Source organism: Phaethon aethereus (assembly GCF_964289735.1).
Source record: "Phaethon aethereus genome assembly, chromosome: 3".
In the NCBI taxonomy this organism is placed as follows: domain Eukaryota; kingdom Metazoa; phylum Chordata; class Aves; order Phaethontiformes; family Phaethontidae; genus Phaethon; species Phaethon aethereus.
The window spans coordinates 94,351,834-94,366,525 of NC_138576.1; the positions used below are offsets into that span (position 1 = coordinate 94,351,834).

General features: G+C 57.2%; 1 protein-coding gene across 1 annotated transcript; it reads right to left on the reverse strand.

The window, feature by feature from the left end:
* Positions 1-1,978: 1,978 nt before the first annotated feature.
* On the reverse strand, positions 1,979-14,050 carry DLK2 (delta like non-canonical Notch ligand 2; the record flags this gene model as incomplete). Its single annotated transcript, XM_081997044.1, has 6 exons — positions 13,748-14,050; positions 8,438-8,539; positions 6,762-6,825; positions 4,105-4,235; positions 3,298-3,442; positions 1,979-2,756 (listed from the first exon to the last, which is right to left on the reverse strand). The coding sequence occupies exons 1-6, from the start codon at positions 13,818-13,820 to the stop codon at positions 1,979-1,981; spliced, it is 1,293 nt and encodes a 430-aa protein (XP_081853170.1). The 5' UTR covers positions 13,821-14,050.
* Between the last annotated feature and the right edge of the window lie 642 nt (positions 14,051-14,692).

Genomic DNA, 14,692 nt, shown 5'->3' on the forward strand with positions numbered 1-14,692 from the left:
TGTGATTACATTAAAGGCCTCTGATGCTAGTTTATTTCAAGACCACTTTTCCAAGGGAAACTCCCTATCCCTCCTGCCCTGCTCCCAGCTGCACAAACCTACAGCTGCTTTCAATTTTAGGATCAGACTGCTCTTCCCATGGGCACCCTTGGACTTGGTCTTGGGCAACGCCTAGTGGGTACACACCTTTGCTATGCTGTCCTGAGGCAGGTCCCATTCCTTCCCCTGAGGCTGCAGGAGCCATCTCCACCCCTGCAGCCAGAGCATGGGGCAGCGCAACTCCTGTGCCACAGGAGTGGCATTCTTGAGGAAGTGATGGAGACACTCATCCAGAACAAGTAGCTGAGCTACCTGATCTAATTGGATCTGCTGAGAGCAGGAGGTTGGTGTCCAGAGGTCCCTTCCAACCTTAATTATTTTATAATTCTCTGATACACTGTTTCTGGGCTTGTATTTGTTTTATTTGATAAAGGTACATCATCCATCCATCCATGGATTAAAAAAATAATCTTTCTGATGAAGCTCCAGTCCATTCTCCCAGGTCTCCCTGCTAGCTGAGTGCCCACTCCTTTCTCTGTTCTCTTTGCACCATCTTGAACCCAGCTCTGCAACCCTGCAGGCCAGTAGTAGGATTTGGGTTGTGGGGTTTTTTTACCCCACTGCTTAGCCCTCTGTGCCCATGAGGAGGCATGGAAAACCTTGGCCCTGGCAGGGGTGCTGATTGCTGCACACCAGACCAGCACAGGCAGAAGCAGACCTACTACAAAGGCTATGTGACCTAACCATCTACTGCCTCTTAGCTGTACTTTAGCACTGGTGGAGAAGGCAGTACTGCATCTGCTTCCTATGGTCATCCCAGGCTTGGTAGCCTGTCCTCACATCTAATGCAGGGAGCTTAGCCTTTGTTGTATCAAGAAACACTACAATGGCTGATTTGAGGTTAGTGCCATCTCAGAGTGCCTGGGAGAGGAAAGGCGGATCTGGATCTTGTATTGCTCCTGAACCAGCCACAGCACATATCCAGCCTTGTCCATCTCCAGTTTCACCTGCAATGGCATATGAGAAGGACCAGCTCAGGCCCTGAGGACCCCAGAGAGGAGCAGGCCATGCTCCTCTCCATCAGCAAATGGTGAAGCAGAAGTGCACACTGGACCAGGAAGGAGCTTTGTCATTTGTGGCCAGACCAGAAAGGACGGCTTGGTAAGTGGGGGGAGAAGACCCCGGATCATCAGGAGGAAAGTACAGAACATGTTCGTAACCCCAACTTTGACAGCAAGAGGAGGGGGCATCACCCAGGGCAGAAGAAGGGCATGAGGAGACCCCAAATGATCTCCAGAGTCTCTTCAAACTGGCTCACAGAACCACAAGGCCAAGGAGTGAGGAAATCTCTTTGCTCCCCAGGGACATGGCATCTGAAATGACAGCCTCCAGAAACAGCAGGGAGCCACACCATCCAGTACCGGGGTAGGGAGAACTATGCAGCCACAACTGTCCCAAAGGCCCCAGAAGAAACATCCTAACACCAGTGAAAACAAGAGGGCAAAACCCCTTCCAGGAGTCACAAAGAGGTGTTACACAGGGCCTGGCAGAATCTGGGCTTGCAGGAAGGCTGTGCCCTCCTCCAGCACTACCCGTCCCGTTTCTGAGAGCTCGCGTCTGTGCACGTCAGGCAGTGCTGGTTCTGCATGGTGCGGGCTGCCACAAGCAGCACATCACCACCCCCCTGCAGGGCTGGCCCAACACAGCCCTGCTTTTCGATGCCTATGGGTACCGGCTGCGCTGGCCAAGTGGGAGATGGCTCAGACCCAAGTGGGGCCATCGCACCAACGCTCGACGACTTGGACTTTTGTTGACACTTCTGCTGCCCTGGGAGCCCTTCCCTGCTGCCTCCCTTGTGCCGGTGCAGCTCCCCAGGGTGCAGTTCGAGAGGTTTGCCAGCATGATGACCTGCCAGGGCCCGGCTCAGCGTCCTCACAGCTCACAGCTCCGTCGTCTTCCTGGGCTCGATCAGGATGGTGTTGAGCATGCCCACTTGACACTCCTGGTCTTGGAGCTTCCTTGCAGCCTGCGAAGGGCTTTGGCACCAGTTCGACCTCTGACGGCCCTTCTGCCAGTTCCTCAGCATTAGCAGGACAGTGATGAGGACCAGCACTGCTGTCAGCACCCCGAACACCAGCACTGTCACCAGCTGGGCTTCGCTCAGCCCCGAGTCTCTTTGGGTCACCACCTCCTTCACAGAGATTTTCAACAACCCTCCCCCTAGCTCTTTCTCACTGTGGTTGGCCACACGCCGCCCCGTGACCACGGTCCTGACAGGCTCTGGCTGTGTCACCCCCGGCATCTCACTGGTGGTGCTTTTCACCACCCCACCATTCTCGTTGTTCACAGACTGGTAGGGGAGAGCCCAGGTGGGCTCGGGAACGGAGATCTCGCAGGTTTTGCCAGTGAAACGGTCAGGACACAAGCAGTCATAGTCATTGATGCGGTCGTAGCACTTTGCCCCGTTTTTGCATGGCTGGCTGGCGCAGTCGTTGATGTTGATGGTGCAGAAACGCCCTTCGAAGCCCACCTGGCACTGGCAGGAGAAGCGGTTGATCCCGTCATGGCAGGTGGCACCATTGGCACAGGGACGCATCAGGCAGTCGTCCACGTCGTTCTCACAGAAAGCCCCCACGAAGCCAGCGAGGCACCGGCAGGTGAAGTTGCTGGCAAAGCCGTTTTCATCTTGACACTGCCCACCGTTCTTGCATGGAGACCTGCGTGGAGAGAGCAAGGACAGGTCATGGCCCTGTAGAGCAAGCAGCTTCCCCTGCCCCAGGGAGGTAAACACAGACAGCTGCTCGTGTAGCCAGTGGGTCCAGCGCTGTTTCCCTCCATGAGGGCAGCTATTTCAAGAAGATGTGGGGCAGGAGTTTCTGCCTCCCCACATAAGAAGCTGTGGGACCTCCTCAAAGGCTGTGGCTGTGCACACGCCCACCACCCTTTAGGGACGGTCTTCAGCCAAATGATCTGAAGAGGAAACATGCCTTCCTGATGCTTCCCAAAAGCATGATGGGTGTCAGCTCATCACACCTACAGTGGCAAGGAATGGGAATCTGTTCAGATTGCAACAAAGATCTTTCCCCAGCAGGATCCTGTGGTGCATGTAGCTAAACCAAAGCCAAAGATGGCTTTGGCTTAACTCCATTAGCACATGGAAATCCACAGATAAAAAATGAAGCTGGGCCACCACTTTGCAGTGCATGACCTGAAGCTAATGCTGCCTGTAATCTTGCTGCCCCTGCTGCCATGTCTCACCCTGCCTTCTCACATGGCCCCGTCTTCATCTCACAGTCCTTTCCATGGAAGCCTTCTGGACACAGGCAAGAATATTCCCCATCTCGGTCGTAGATGCACTGAGCCCCATTCTGGCATGGGGACTGGTGTTCACAGATGTGTATGTCTGAGGGGAAAGAAAAAGGTGGAAATTGGCAAGAAAAGAGACGCAATATGGTCAATTCAGTTCCAACACAGCCTGTCAAACCCACGAGGGATGGAGAAATGGCAGGAGCTTCTCCCGCCTCCCCTCCCATGGGCACCTGCAGCAGTAGAAGTGCAGCACCTATGTGGTACCTCCCAGCTACAGCCTGCAAAATGCACAGACTTGGGGGTGCAGAGAAAGCAAATCGTCCTGCAAATCTGTGTGACCTGAAGATGCTGTGCACACCATCTGGCCAGCCAGTGCAGACCCCATGGCACAGAGGAACCTCTGAGGCCGGAGGAGGGGACTCCACTGGCCACCTGCTGAAGGCAGGAAGCCCCAGGGGAAGCAGGAGGTGCTGCCCGGAGCCCAGGCACAGCGTGGGAAAGGCAATGAATTCATCTGCTCCGTTTCCTGAGGCCGGCCAGTGTCGCAGCAACCAGGGAGCGGGTGCCAGCAGCCTGACCTCTGCTGCAGGAAGGGGATGGTCCCAGCTGCGGCAGCCAGGCAACATCCCATCTCCCGAGCAGCCCAGGCAGTATCACCTGGGTGGCTTCTGGCTGTGCCGGCTCGCCCAGTCATGCAGGGTGTGCTGGGCTTCTGCCCTCAGCACCGGAGGCTGGGATGTCCAGCCCACGACTCACCTTTGTCACAGAACTTGCCAGCCCAGCCGGTGTGACAGATGCACTGCCAAGGCTGGTGGCACGTCCCATGGAGACACCCCGGCATACGCACGCAGTCCTCGCAGTACTCGCCCTCCCAGCCTGGATCACACCTGCAGGAGGACAAGGCATGGCAGCGTGATAAAACCCAAGCAGGGGCTGCGGAAAAGCTGGCTGCTTGTTGTGCAGGGTTCCTGCAAATATGGTGGCGCTGGGAAACCCTCCCAAAGCCCCCTCCGAACCTGCTGGCTCCCTCCTCCAGAAGAGGTCAGTACTGGCATCTCATCTTTCCAAGGAAGCAAGCGGACAGAGCAGGATGAGACTCACCCTCTGCAGCCAGGGAGGTTGAGGGGGTAAAAACAGAGCTCAGCAACTTCACTTTTAGTGCCCACGTCCCACTGCTCTCCTCCAGCCAACCACTCCGTATACACCACTGCATTAGCTCAGCAACTCCTGCGCCTCCCTCATCGCACAGCCAGTGTGCCGGGCAGAGAAAAGGCCCATCCCTAACCCTGAACTCCCTGAGGGAAAGGGACAAGAGGCCCCTGAGGCCCGTGCATTTCATTGCGCCCCTTTGCGTTATAACAGATGTCATTTTTTGTCTGAATTGCACCGTAATCCAGCTGCAAAACCTCACTTGCCGTGGCTGGCGTATGGAATAGACTTAGCGGCCAGCTCACAAGGGCAGTATGATGGGAAAACCTGCAGCACACAACGAGCCTTCCAGTCCCAGAAGAGTGGAGGCCATGATGGTGGCTAAGTAAAGCCAAGCTGTGTTGCTCCAGTGGCTTCCTTCAGACCTGCCAGCTCCAAGGGGAAAGCAAGTGATAACAAGACGAGAGCTGAGTGGAGGTGGCACCAGCTGCAACAAAAGCTATACTCAAAACAGCATGAAATTAAACCTAAGAAAAACAACGCAGTCTCTAGAGTAAGCAAGGGAGTTCATTTTCATGGCTGGGGGTCATTTTAGCACAACGTGCAGCGACTGCAGCTTTGCCAGGCTGGTCCGATGCTGAACTTTCACATCTGAACTGCCATCCACAGTAAAGATGTCACTGCAGGTTGTTCCAAAGAGATGAGGAAAATGGTTAAAAAAATAACCATTTTTTTAAAATGGTTTTTAGTTTTAAATATTTTTATTAAAAAAAAAACCACAAAACATGTAAGTTAATCAGAGGCGTGTTGACAGGAATGGTGGCAATAGCAGGTGCCTGATAGAGTCTGGGGAAATGCTTTCATACCTGGACAGCCATGAGCTTACAAGAGGGCTGTGTGCACCCCTACCCCGCAGGGAGCAGGCACCATCAACCCTTCTCTCAAAGGGAGATGCCCAACCTAAAAATTGCCAGGGAGGGGGCCCAGGCAAGCAGCCAAGTCTCCCTGAGTTTGTGGTGATTTCAGTGGGTTACTGCCAAGCTGCTGAAGGGTTCAGCAAATGCTCTGGAGGCCTAAAATCTGGAGCAGCAACTCACACGTGCCTCCACCAGAAAGACCTGCAGCTGGGCCACCCGCCACAAGACGAAGTGCGGTGTCTTTGGCCAGGGCTTCGCAGCACCGAGCTCCCCCGACCAGCCCCAGCTGCCAGAAGGGCTCAGGGAGGAGCAAGCTCTTTGCAGCTGCAACCAGGGGCTGACCAAAACCAGAGCTGGACGCTCCCTGATGCGGCAGTTAGTGTGGTTACAGTCACCGCCAGGCCACGGCTGCTCCGTTAGGCAAGAACGCACGGCCCAGGCATGGCGTGGCACTGGGGGCTGTGCTGCGAAAGGGGGCTGAGCATGCCCCAGCGAGCAGAACGGGGCGGCGGTGGGCAGTCTGTCCCCTTGCAGCACAGGCCTCTGGGCCAGCCCAAAGCAGCCGGGGGCTGCCCTGCAGGATGGGGGCTCCGGGTGGCCCTGCGGTGGGACAAGAGGCAGTGTCCAGGGCCTTGGCAGCCCAGGGCAGCCATGTGGTTGCTTCCCAGGCTGAAGTGCAGGGTCAGGCTCTGAGCTTTGCCCACGCAGGATCTGGGCAGCAGCTGGAGCTGGGGTGCCAGGGATCACACACGCACTTCTGCTGTGGTAGCCCCCAGCTTGCTGGCGAGCCCTTTGTGAAAACACCCGGAGATCCCCACCACAGCCCAGGCTTCTGCGAGGGGAACCCTGATGCCCCCAGACGTTTATGTGCACACTGGCAGCTCTTCTCTTCCATGCCCCCAGGGAGATCATCCCCATCTTAACCAGTGAGGAGGCCGAGCAATCCAGCCGATTTGGGATCCAGCCTGCCCTGCTGCCTGATGACTTTGCCCATCGAATCTGAGCCTGAAGACTGCCTCCCATCACCCAGGCATGGCTGGGCTGTCCTAAGCTCCTGTCTAGACAAAAAGGACTCAGCAGAACTCAGGTCAGTGTGTGGTGGGAGGGACCCTGGAAGTACTGGAGCAAAGGTTGAGGGGGACCAGCAAGAGGTTGAGGGATCAAAATTTCCCGCTCCAGAGGGTGTCAGGTAAAAAGAGAGCAGAGTCATTGATTCCAGGCGTGGGCGAGCAGAGGAGGAGGTGCTTCAACTTGGGGCAGGGGTGTAGGCACTGGGGACACAGCATCAAGGAAGGGAGAGCAGTTACAGTCAGGGGCAGCAGGCGCGGAGCCAAGGACAAGCCATACCTGCACTTCCCATCCTGGTCACAGCAGCCGTGGGCGAGATTACAGCGCTCGCTGCAGTCATCACCTGCAAGGCAGGAGATGGGTGGAGTTGGGTTAAGCAGAGACCATAGAAGACTCCAGATCTGCCCGTGGCCCTGCTGGCTCACAGGTTTTTTTCCTTCCTAAGTGCTCAGCCAGCCCTTCCCTAGAACTGTAAGGTGGGGGACCTTCCTTTCAATGGCTGGATGCCACATGAGAGATGAGGATTTCGCAGTCACCCAAGCAACAGTAACACTGCCTTTATTGAGAAGTGGGACGCTGCTTCAAAACTACCCGCTCTCTGATGATCTTCCCCACCTTCTCTCTGCTGCCTCCGTTAGACTTTGGGCCCTTCTGGACAAGAGCTGGGCTTGCCCATGCATTAAGGCACCTGTGTAATAAGGCCTGACTCACCTGGGACCTTGCTCCCACGGTCATGCAGCAAGTATGGTGGGAAAGCTCAGGGCCAGGTACTGCGAGCAGCACAAAGGGACCAAGGATGGAAATGGAAAGAATGGCTCCTCTTTATCTCCCATGATGTCCCCATCCCCAGGGACGGCTATTGGCGCAGAGTAGCCTGGTTGGGGCTCCTGCCCTCTGCCAGGACCCAGCTGTCAGCACTCCCCCTCTGGCATGGGGAGGCAGGACAGGGCATCGCACGGGGCCAGGTATCCAATTCTGTTTATTAATTTAAAGGCCACAGAAGCTGCAATTGAGCCACGGCCTCGCCGTGCCACTTCTCATCCTCCACTCGGCGCTGGCCTGCTTTCTCCAGCCAGGTGTCCCCTTTCATCTCAACCTTCCCCTCTCCCCCAGCACCTGCTTGCATCTTAGCCCCACGGGGAGCTGGCTCGCTCCGGCTCCATGGGCAGTAGAGCTAGAGCAAATGTCAGGAGGCAGGAATCAGCGTGATCCCAGGCCAGGCCCAGGAGACGAACACCCTTACCTGACGGAGCCCCTCCATCCCGGGCTGGGGCAGGTTAAAGCCCCCACACCACAAGGCACGCTCAGGCTTTCCTCAAGCTGTGCGATGTGCTGCCTAGGAAGCGAGCAGGGGGAGAAATCCCCCATCCGCATGCATGCCTTTTTGCTGCAGTGAGGCGGCATGTCCCACTGCTCAGGGTGAGAGCCTCCCAAAACAAGCCACTGCGGAGCTGGAACAGCACCCCGGGACTGCTCAGCCCAAGCCTGGGTATTGTTGCCCTTCTTATTTGTAACCATGTCTCCTGGCAGATGGCTTTGGGAATTCATCGCTTATCCAGAACAGGGGGAAAGCAAACTAATCTTTGGGACGGAATTTTTTCTCACGGGATCCCGGATTAGCCATTCAGTTTCGGGATCTTCTTTCCTACCTGCCCTGCCTCTCCAAACAGGCTTATTGGTTCAGGCACCCATTCACCCTAAGTGTGAGAGACAGAGCAGCAGGACCTTTCACTGCTGGTCTGCTCGGGCACTGCCAGCCTCACGGGCACCAGCACAGGGGTCTCTACAGTTGCCACCAGTCACCCGCCAGGTGCTGGATAACTAAGCAGCATTTTCTGGTCTTCCAGGTCAGGCCAACTCTATTTTGCGTGGAGAACTGAGGAGACCAGCAATGCCAATGACAGGTTTGGAAAGATGGATATAAGAAAGAAGGCTCCATGTCTACAGAGACTTACCTTGGGCAAGCTGGTGATGGGCCAAGAGGATCCAAATCAAGGACATCAGCTGAAGACAGAAGCTCCTGAGCATGGTCAGTGTGGCCCCACCGAGATGAACACCTACAGAGAGAAAAAGTGCAAGCTCAGAAAAATCCCCTGGCTGACACTGCAGCTTTACTTCACGCATCCCTTCCTCTCCGCTACCTGGCAGTTTTGAGTTGAAACATCCGGTTTTGTATGGACTTGTCACTGCACTCCTCTCTGTCCTTCCAGGCTCCTTCCTCTAAGGCAACATTGGAGCACTAAGAATCAAAAAGCCTTTTAAAATGCGTGTATGGGAGAACTGAGTGCACACACTCAATCCTGAGCGTGTAATAGCTCAGGCTGTTACTTTGCACCTTGGAGCACCTGCCTCTGCTACCTGCTGTCAAGAGAGCAGAAGCCTCCAGAAATACCAGCCCGGCTGTGGGGACCTTCATCTTCCCTCCCTAGATCTGGGGGCCTTCAGCTTTGTGCTAAGCAAGGTCCCTGTAGCGCATGTTCAAATTAATAGATGGTCTGAGTCGTTTTACAGCACCCAGGCTGCTTTTCAAGCCCTTCAGGAGAGCAAGGAGTCAAGTACATCTAGCAGATGAGCGGACGGTAAACGACAGCCCTATTTCATTTTCCAAGCAAGGGAGTGAGGCAATAGGCAGTAGACCTGGGCTGCAGCCCCAGCTAGGAAAGGCAAACACACACCTCTCGCTAGGTGCGGTCCTTTTCCTCGGCTGTCCTGCAGAGAGCCCCGTCCACCCAGGGTTCCTGCAACCCACCTATTTTCCGACTGCCTCCTGCCCTCTTGAAGTAACATTAAATACTTTCCAAAAATGCTTCATTCCCTCCCCGCCTTCTGGGGTTGTTAAGGGCAGGAAATTCGAAGGTGATATCATAAATGTATTACTATAATGAGATGGGAGGGGTTAAACAGCTCTGCTATGAGAGTGGCGAAGGTATGGAGCAGACTCCATCCAGCTGCGTGGGTGTGATGGACAGGGGCCATTCCACTTTCAGCTTGACTCTTTAGTTTGGCAAGGTTGTGTTGGGTCGAGAGTTGCATGAAAGACTTCTCAGATGGGGAGAGAAGTCCTCCCACCCACATGTACACATGTATTGAAGGAGGAGGTTTTGGGGTCCCTGCTAAGGGCTTCACCTGCCCGGACCAGACAAAATAGCCCACAAAAAGCAATAATGTTGCTCAAAGCATCTCTCCAGCAAACAAACCATCACCTACGAAGGATGCAGCATTTTCAGACGGGCTACAGGATGTTATCGTCACTGCCCCAGCCAAATCCCAGTGCAGACTGCTGCATCTTCCCTCCCCATGGTCCCCTTGTCACCATGCTCGCAGGACCCTCCTTTGCCTCCCGCCCCAAAACACTGGGCAGTGGCAAACAGCTGCTGCATTTCAGGGTGAAGCAGTTCCTACGAAACTTATAATTTAGGGCTGAACGGTTGGTATCCTGTTCCTTCAGGGCTGTGAGGAGCTCAACCTCCCACTGCATGTCATTGCAAAGGTCGCTTCCCCCACGGCTCCCCACAGCCTCCTCACTCAAGGCGCAGCCTCTCAGACCTCCTGATGTAGCCGCCGCACGGGCGCTGCTCCCAGCGCCCACCCAAGGGCCACCCTGGACCCCAGCAAGATGCTGGGGCCATCCTGGGGGACAGCTGGTGCCCGAGGGAGGTGTGAGCAGCACCCGGGCAGGCCTGGCTTTGGGTCACAGGGACACAGGGGAGGCAGGTCCCTCTGTCCCACTCCTTGGCTATGGCCTGGCCAGGTTGGGGGCTACCAGACCCTCAGGGGCTGCGGGCTGTTAGGGACACCCCCGGGAGCTATTAACCTGCCCCTCGGGAGTATTAGGGACCTTCATACGGTTGGGGGCTACCAGGGACAACCCGAGGAGGGGGTCTATCAGGGACCCCTCCGAGCTGGGGGTCCGGCGGCAGGGGTGGGAACCTACAGAACGCCTGGCCGCTGCGGCTCGCCCCTCCAGCCCCCCCTCCCCCTTCGCCGCAGTTTTGGGACGACCCCGAGCCCTCCGTGCTCCCTGGAGGGGTACGGCCACGGGGGTGCCCGCCTTCCCCCCACCCCCACGGCCGGCCCGAGGGGACGCTCCGCGGAGCCCCGCACCGCCCCGGCCCCGCCGGTGTCCCTGCGGCCGGGGCGGCGGTAGTGGGGGGGTCCCGGGAAGGAAGAGGGTGGTACTGCCGGTCCCCGCCGCGCGCTGACCCCCTTCCCCCACCCACCCCCATCTCACCTCGGCGACGCGGCGGGTCGTGGGGCTACCGCGGGGCGCGGCGGCGGGGGGCGGCCATGCCCGGCGCGGCGGCGGCGGGGCTGGGGAGGCGCGGGGCTGCGGAGGGAGCTGCCGCCGCGTGTGCCGCGCCGCTCCGCCCGCCGCCGCCGCCGCCGCCGTGCAGCCCCGGCCGCCTGCCAGCGGCTGCGTGTGCCTGCACATCCCCGCTCCCTCCCCGGGACATCCCGCCTCCCGCCGCCCCAAACCGCAGGCAGCCCCCGGCCCGGCCCGCCCTGCCCGCTCACCCCTGCCCTGCTCCCGCTGCCGGGGGCGGGGGGGGGGGGGGAAGCGGCACGGCCCCACGCGGGCCCGGCCGCCCCGCACCGCTCCGCGCGGGGGCTGCATCTGCGAGGGGTCACAGGTCCCGTCCCCCAGGACCGGCCCCCCGAGGATGGAGAGGTGCCCCGGGCTGGGAGACCCCCACCCGGGGCTCGGGCGTGCTGCAGTGCTCGCCCCACTCGCGGTGGCACACATACACTCGTGTAGGGGCTCTGGCCTGCTGCTGCCGGCCTCCGCGGGGCACCTCCGCCCCACAGCCTGTTTTCTCTTTCAAAAATGTGTGCGGTTCAAATAATCATTTCGCTCAGATTATCCAAAATAAGGGAAAGTGCCTGCTGCAGTCCCTCCCTGCTGGCTTCAGGGGCCACTAACACACCTCCACTAGCAAACCATAGGGTTAAGATGCCCTATCCTTAAAGTAGAGGTGCAATATGCAGTGGTCACCCCACAAGAAAGAAGCCATCCGGTGAAGCTGTGGTCCTCGGCACTTCTCTGGCTGCTGCTCACAAGCCATGGACACCAGTCCCTCGGTGAACAGTAAGACAACCCTGGGAGAGGGGCTGGGCTGTCACATTTTCAGGAGGAACCGCTGCCTACTCTCCTCCTCACCTTGCATGGCCTTTCTGCTACTTGACAAGATTGTATCTGCCACCTTCAAAGGTCCTAGCAATCCTTAATTAGATGACAAGTTCACCTCAGCCAGCCCTCTTCTACCCCTGTGCCTCATGACTTTTGCTGTCTTCCATCAGGAGGGAAGAACCACATCCTACTGGCACTTACATGGATGCTTTCACATCCCATCTCACCTCACCAGACAAAGCTCACCCCATCCCGGCTCTCACCTTCTCCAGTCCCCCCAGCCTGCTGCAGTTTCTGACAGCCCTGTCAGCACCACGCACCCTGTGGCAGCCGTGGGTGGCACTGTGGGCCTCAGCACCCTGGGATGGCACAAAAGGCGGCAGCTCCGTCAAATCCCAGCTCGCTGATGGCTCTGACTGAGGACCCCTGCTTGCTCCATCCTCGACAGGTCTGGACAACACATCTCTACAGAGCAATAACACAGGAGCCTCCCACCCTGCCCACTGCCACAGGAGCTGCCTCCTTCCTGCCTCTTTCCTGCTCTCCTGTCGTCCAGGAGCACTGTTCCTTTCCTTGCCTGCCTCCTCCTGTTTCTCTCACCCCACCTAACTGCTTCAAGGTCCCTGAGGGCCAGAGAAGTCCAAAACTCCCACTCCTCAGTCTGCTCCATCAGCTCCTTTCCTAGCCATAGGTGTGCACCAGCTCTGTTCTGAGATGCTTCCTGTGGTTCTCCATCCATTCTCATCCCCTGATCCTTCACGTCCAGCTCAGCCTGCTTCTGAGTCCTGGTTCACACCGAATCTGGAGCTTACAGCAAAAGGGAGAGGGGGAGGTTGAGGTACTGGTACTTGGTTAAAAACCAGACAGGCTGTTCTTCAGTCACTGCTGCTCTAGGACCTGGGAGGATCCACCTTTCTCCTCTGACCCCCACTACACCCTGCCTTGCACTCTTTGCTTTGCCAGTCATGGTTAGAGGCCAAGTTTTTACTGGTGGCACCTCCAACACTGACTGTAGGCTGCCCAGCCTCACCCTCACCTCCTCCTTGAAATGCTACTGCCTGCACCAACTGTCTCAGATACAACATCACCTCCCGCAACATCCTCACCCGCTCTCATACTCCTCTGCTGGGATCTGCCCCGGTTCTGTCCATGCTGGGCGGCAATGCCATTGCACAGCCATGCCTGGGTGCTCTTAAACCTCACTTGGTTAAACGCACCTAAGAAAACCCTCTGGACGCTGTGTGTGCGTTTGAATGGGCAGGTAGGAGGGTGCTTGCAGAGGGGTCCCTGCGCACGTTGATACCCGTATCTGTGGCCACAACACGAGCGCTGTGGGAGAGGGAGACAGGGTTAGGCTGCAGTCAGTGGAGTGGGACATGTGGCTCTCCCTGTGCTGCTTCTCTGGGAGGTGAGAGCCACGGCGTGGAGCGAGGGCCGTCCAGGCTGAGGAGGTAAAGCTGGTTGCTGGAGATCTGAACGCCAAGGGAGAGGAATGGAGAGCAGAAACCAGGGTGGGATTTCAGAGGGAGGGAAATGGGACTATTTGAGGAAATGGAGTTTGGGGTTTGAGGTCTGGTTTTGCGTGCAAGTATCAGACAGAAGCAGGCAGGGACGGGTGGGAGTAAAAATGGTGGGTACAGAGGAGGGGGAAGGGACTAGAACCCTAAGCACTGTGGTCCTTGGGTGCGCTCCTTCTTCAGCACTAAAGGGCTGCTGTCCCTTATCCCTTGGCACACTCCTGAGTCCCAGGCTTGCTCTGGCAGTCCCTGGGTTGCCCAGGGTGACTCAAACAGAGCAGCTCTATTTGTGGACCCAAGAAATGGGCATTGAGAAGGGGATTCCTGCACTTGGCTTAGACCCTGCTCTACTGGGCTCTGATCCCTGCCATGCCATCCCTAGAGGCGTCTCAGATGCAACAGCTGCTGGGTCAGAATTAGGAAGGATTTTTTCCTAGCCATAAGAGTCCCTCCACTGCTTTTCCCTCCAGTGAAGGAAATCCTACAAAGCAGGGACCTGGAGTGGGGACGGGAATGACCTGTCACCACGGTGTCCCCCCTGCCACGTGCCAGCCACAGGCTCCCTCCCCTGCCGTCCTTCCAACGCACCACCTCCACTCCCAGCCGGAGGGAGGAATTACCTGTCAAAACCAGCTGGAGCTGTTTCCCTTTCTTCCAGCGTCTGGAACCTGCACCTTGGAGGCAACCGGACATCAGGGGTGAGGAGCAGTGCTGGGTTTAGGGAACAGGTGATGTTGCCTCTTCTCCTCCACCAAGGAGCTTTCCCCAGAGCAAGGAGAGAAAGAAACTCTTCCCTGTGCAGAAGCCCGGAGAAACTCACCCCTTCCTGCCCACTCCAGTCCCTCAAGGGAGGCAGAGGAGCAGCACAAACCAGCTGGAGAAAGACCACAAACACTTCTGAGCTGCCAACTCAAATAGTCATCCTCTCCCGCAGCTCTCACTCCAGGTCACCCTCTCTGCCTTATGCACGGCACCAGCCTGGGGTCTCTGGCTTAAAACAAATGTTCTCCTCCATCCCACCCCCCTTGCTTTTCCCATTCCACCCCAGCCCACAACAAACATCAGCAGCTCGCTGGCCCTGCAGCCATGTAACCCAACTCCAGCCATTGTTCCCCCTTTCCCAAGGTCTATATTTGACTCTGCGGCAGCACCGTGGCTGTGCGTGTGTGTGTGTGTGTGTGCACTCACTGCACACGCACGCTCCGATATTTGTTCAGAGCCTCATTCCCTAGATGCCCGGGATTGCTTAGAAATAGCTTCCATGGGCAGTAGGTGTTTGTGCCTGCAGAGGGGAAGTGGAGGGGGCGGGTGAAAGAGAAGCAGGGAGAGGGGGAAGGTCGAAGGTGCAAAACCTCCTGGCTCTTCCCTCCCAATTTGCACCATCTTGATGATCTGCCACCCTGCAGAGCATGGCCGGGTTGACAGACGGCAATGCATACACTCAAGAGAGGGACTGGCAGCAGATCTGGGGAACAATGGAGAAAAGGCCAAGCTGTGGCCTTGGTGAATCCATCCTGTGTCACCCTGCCCTAAGTTTCGCTCTCTGGTGGCAAAAGTGCAGTTCA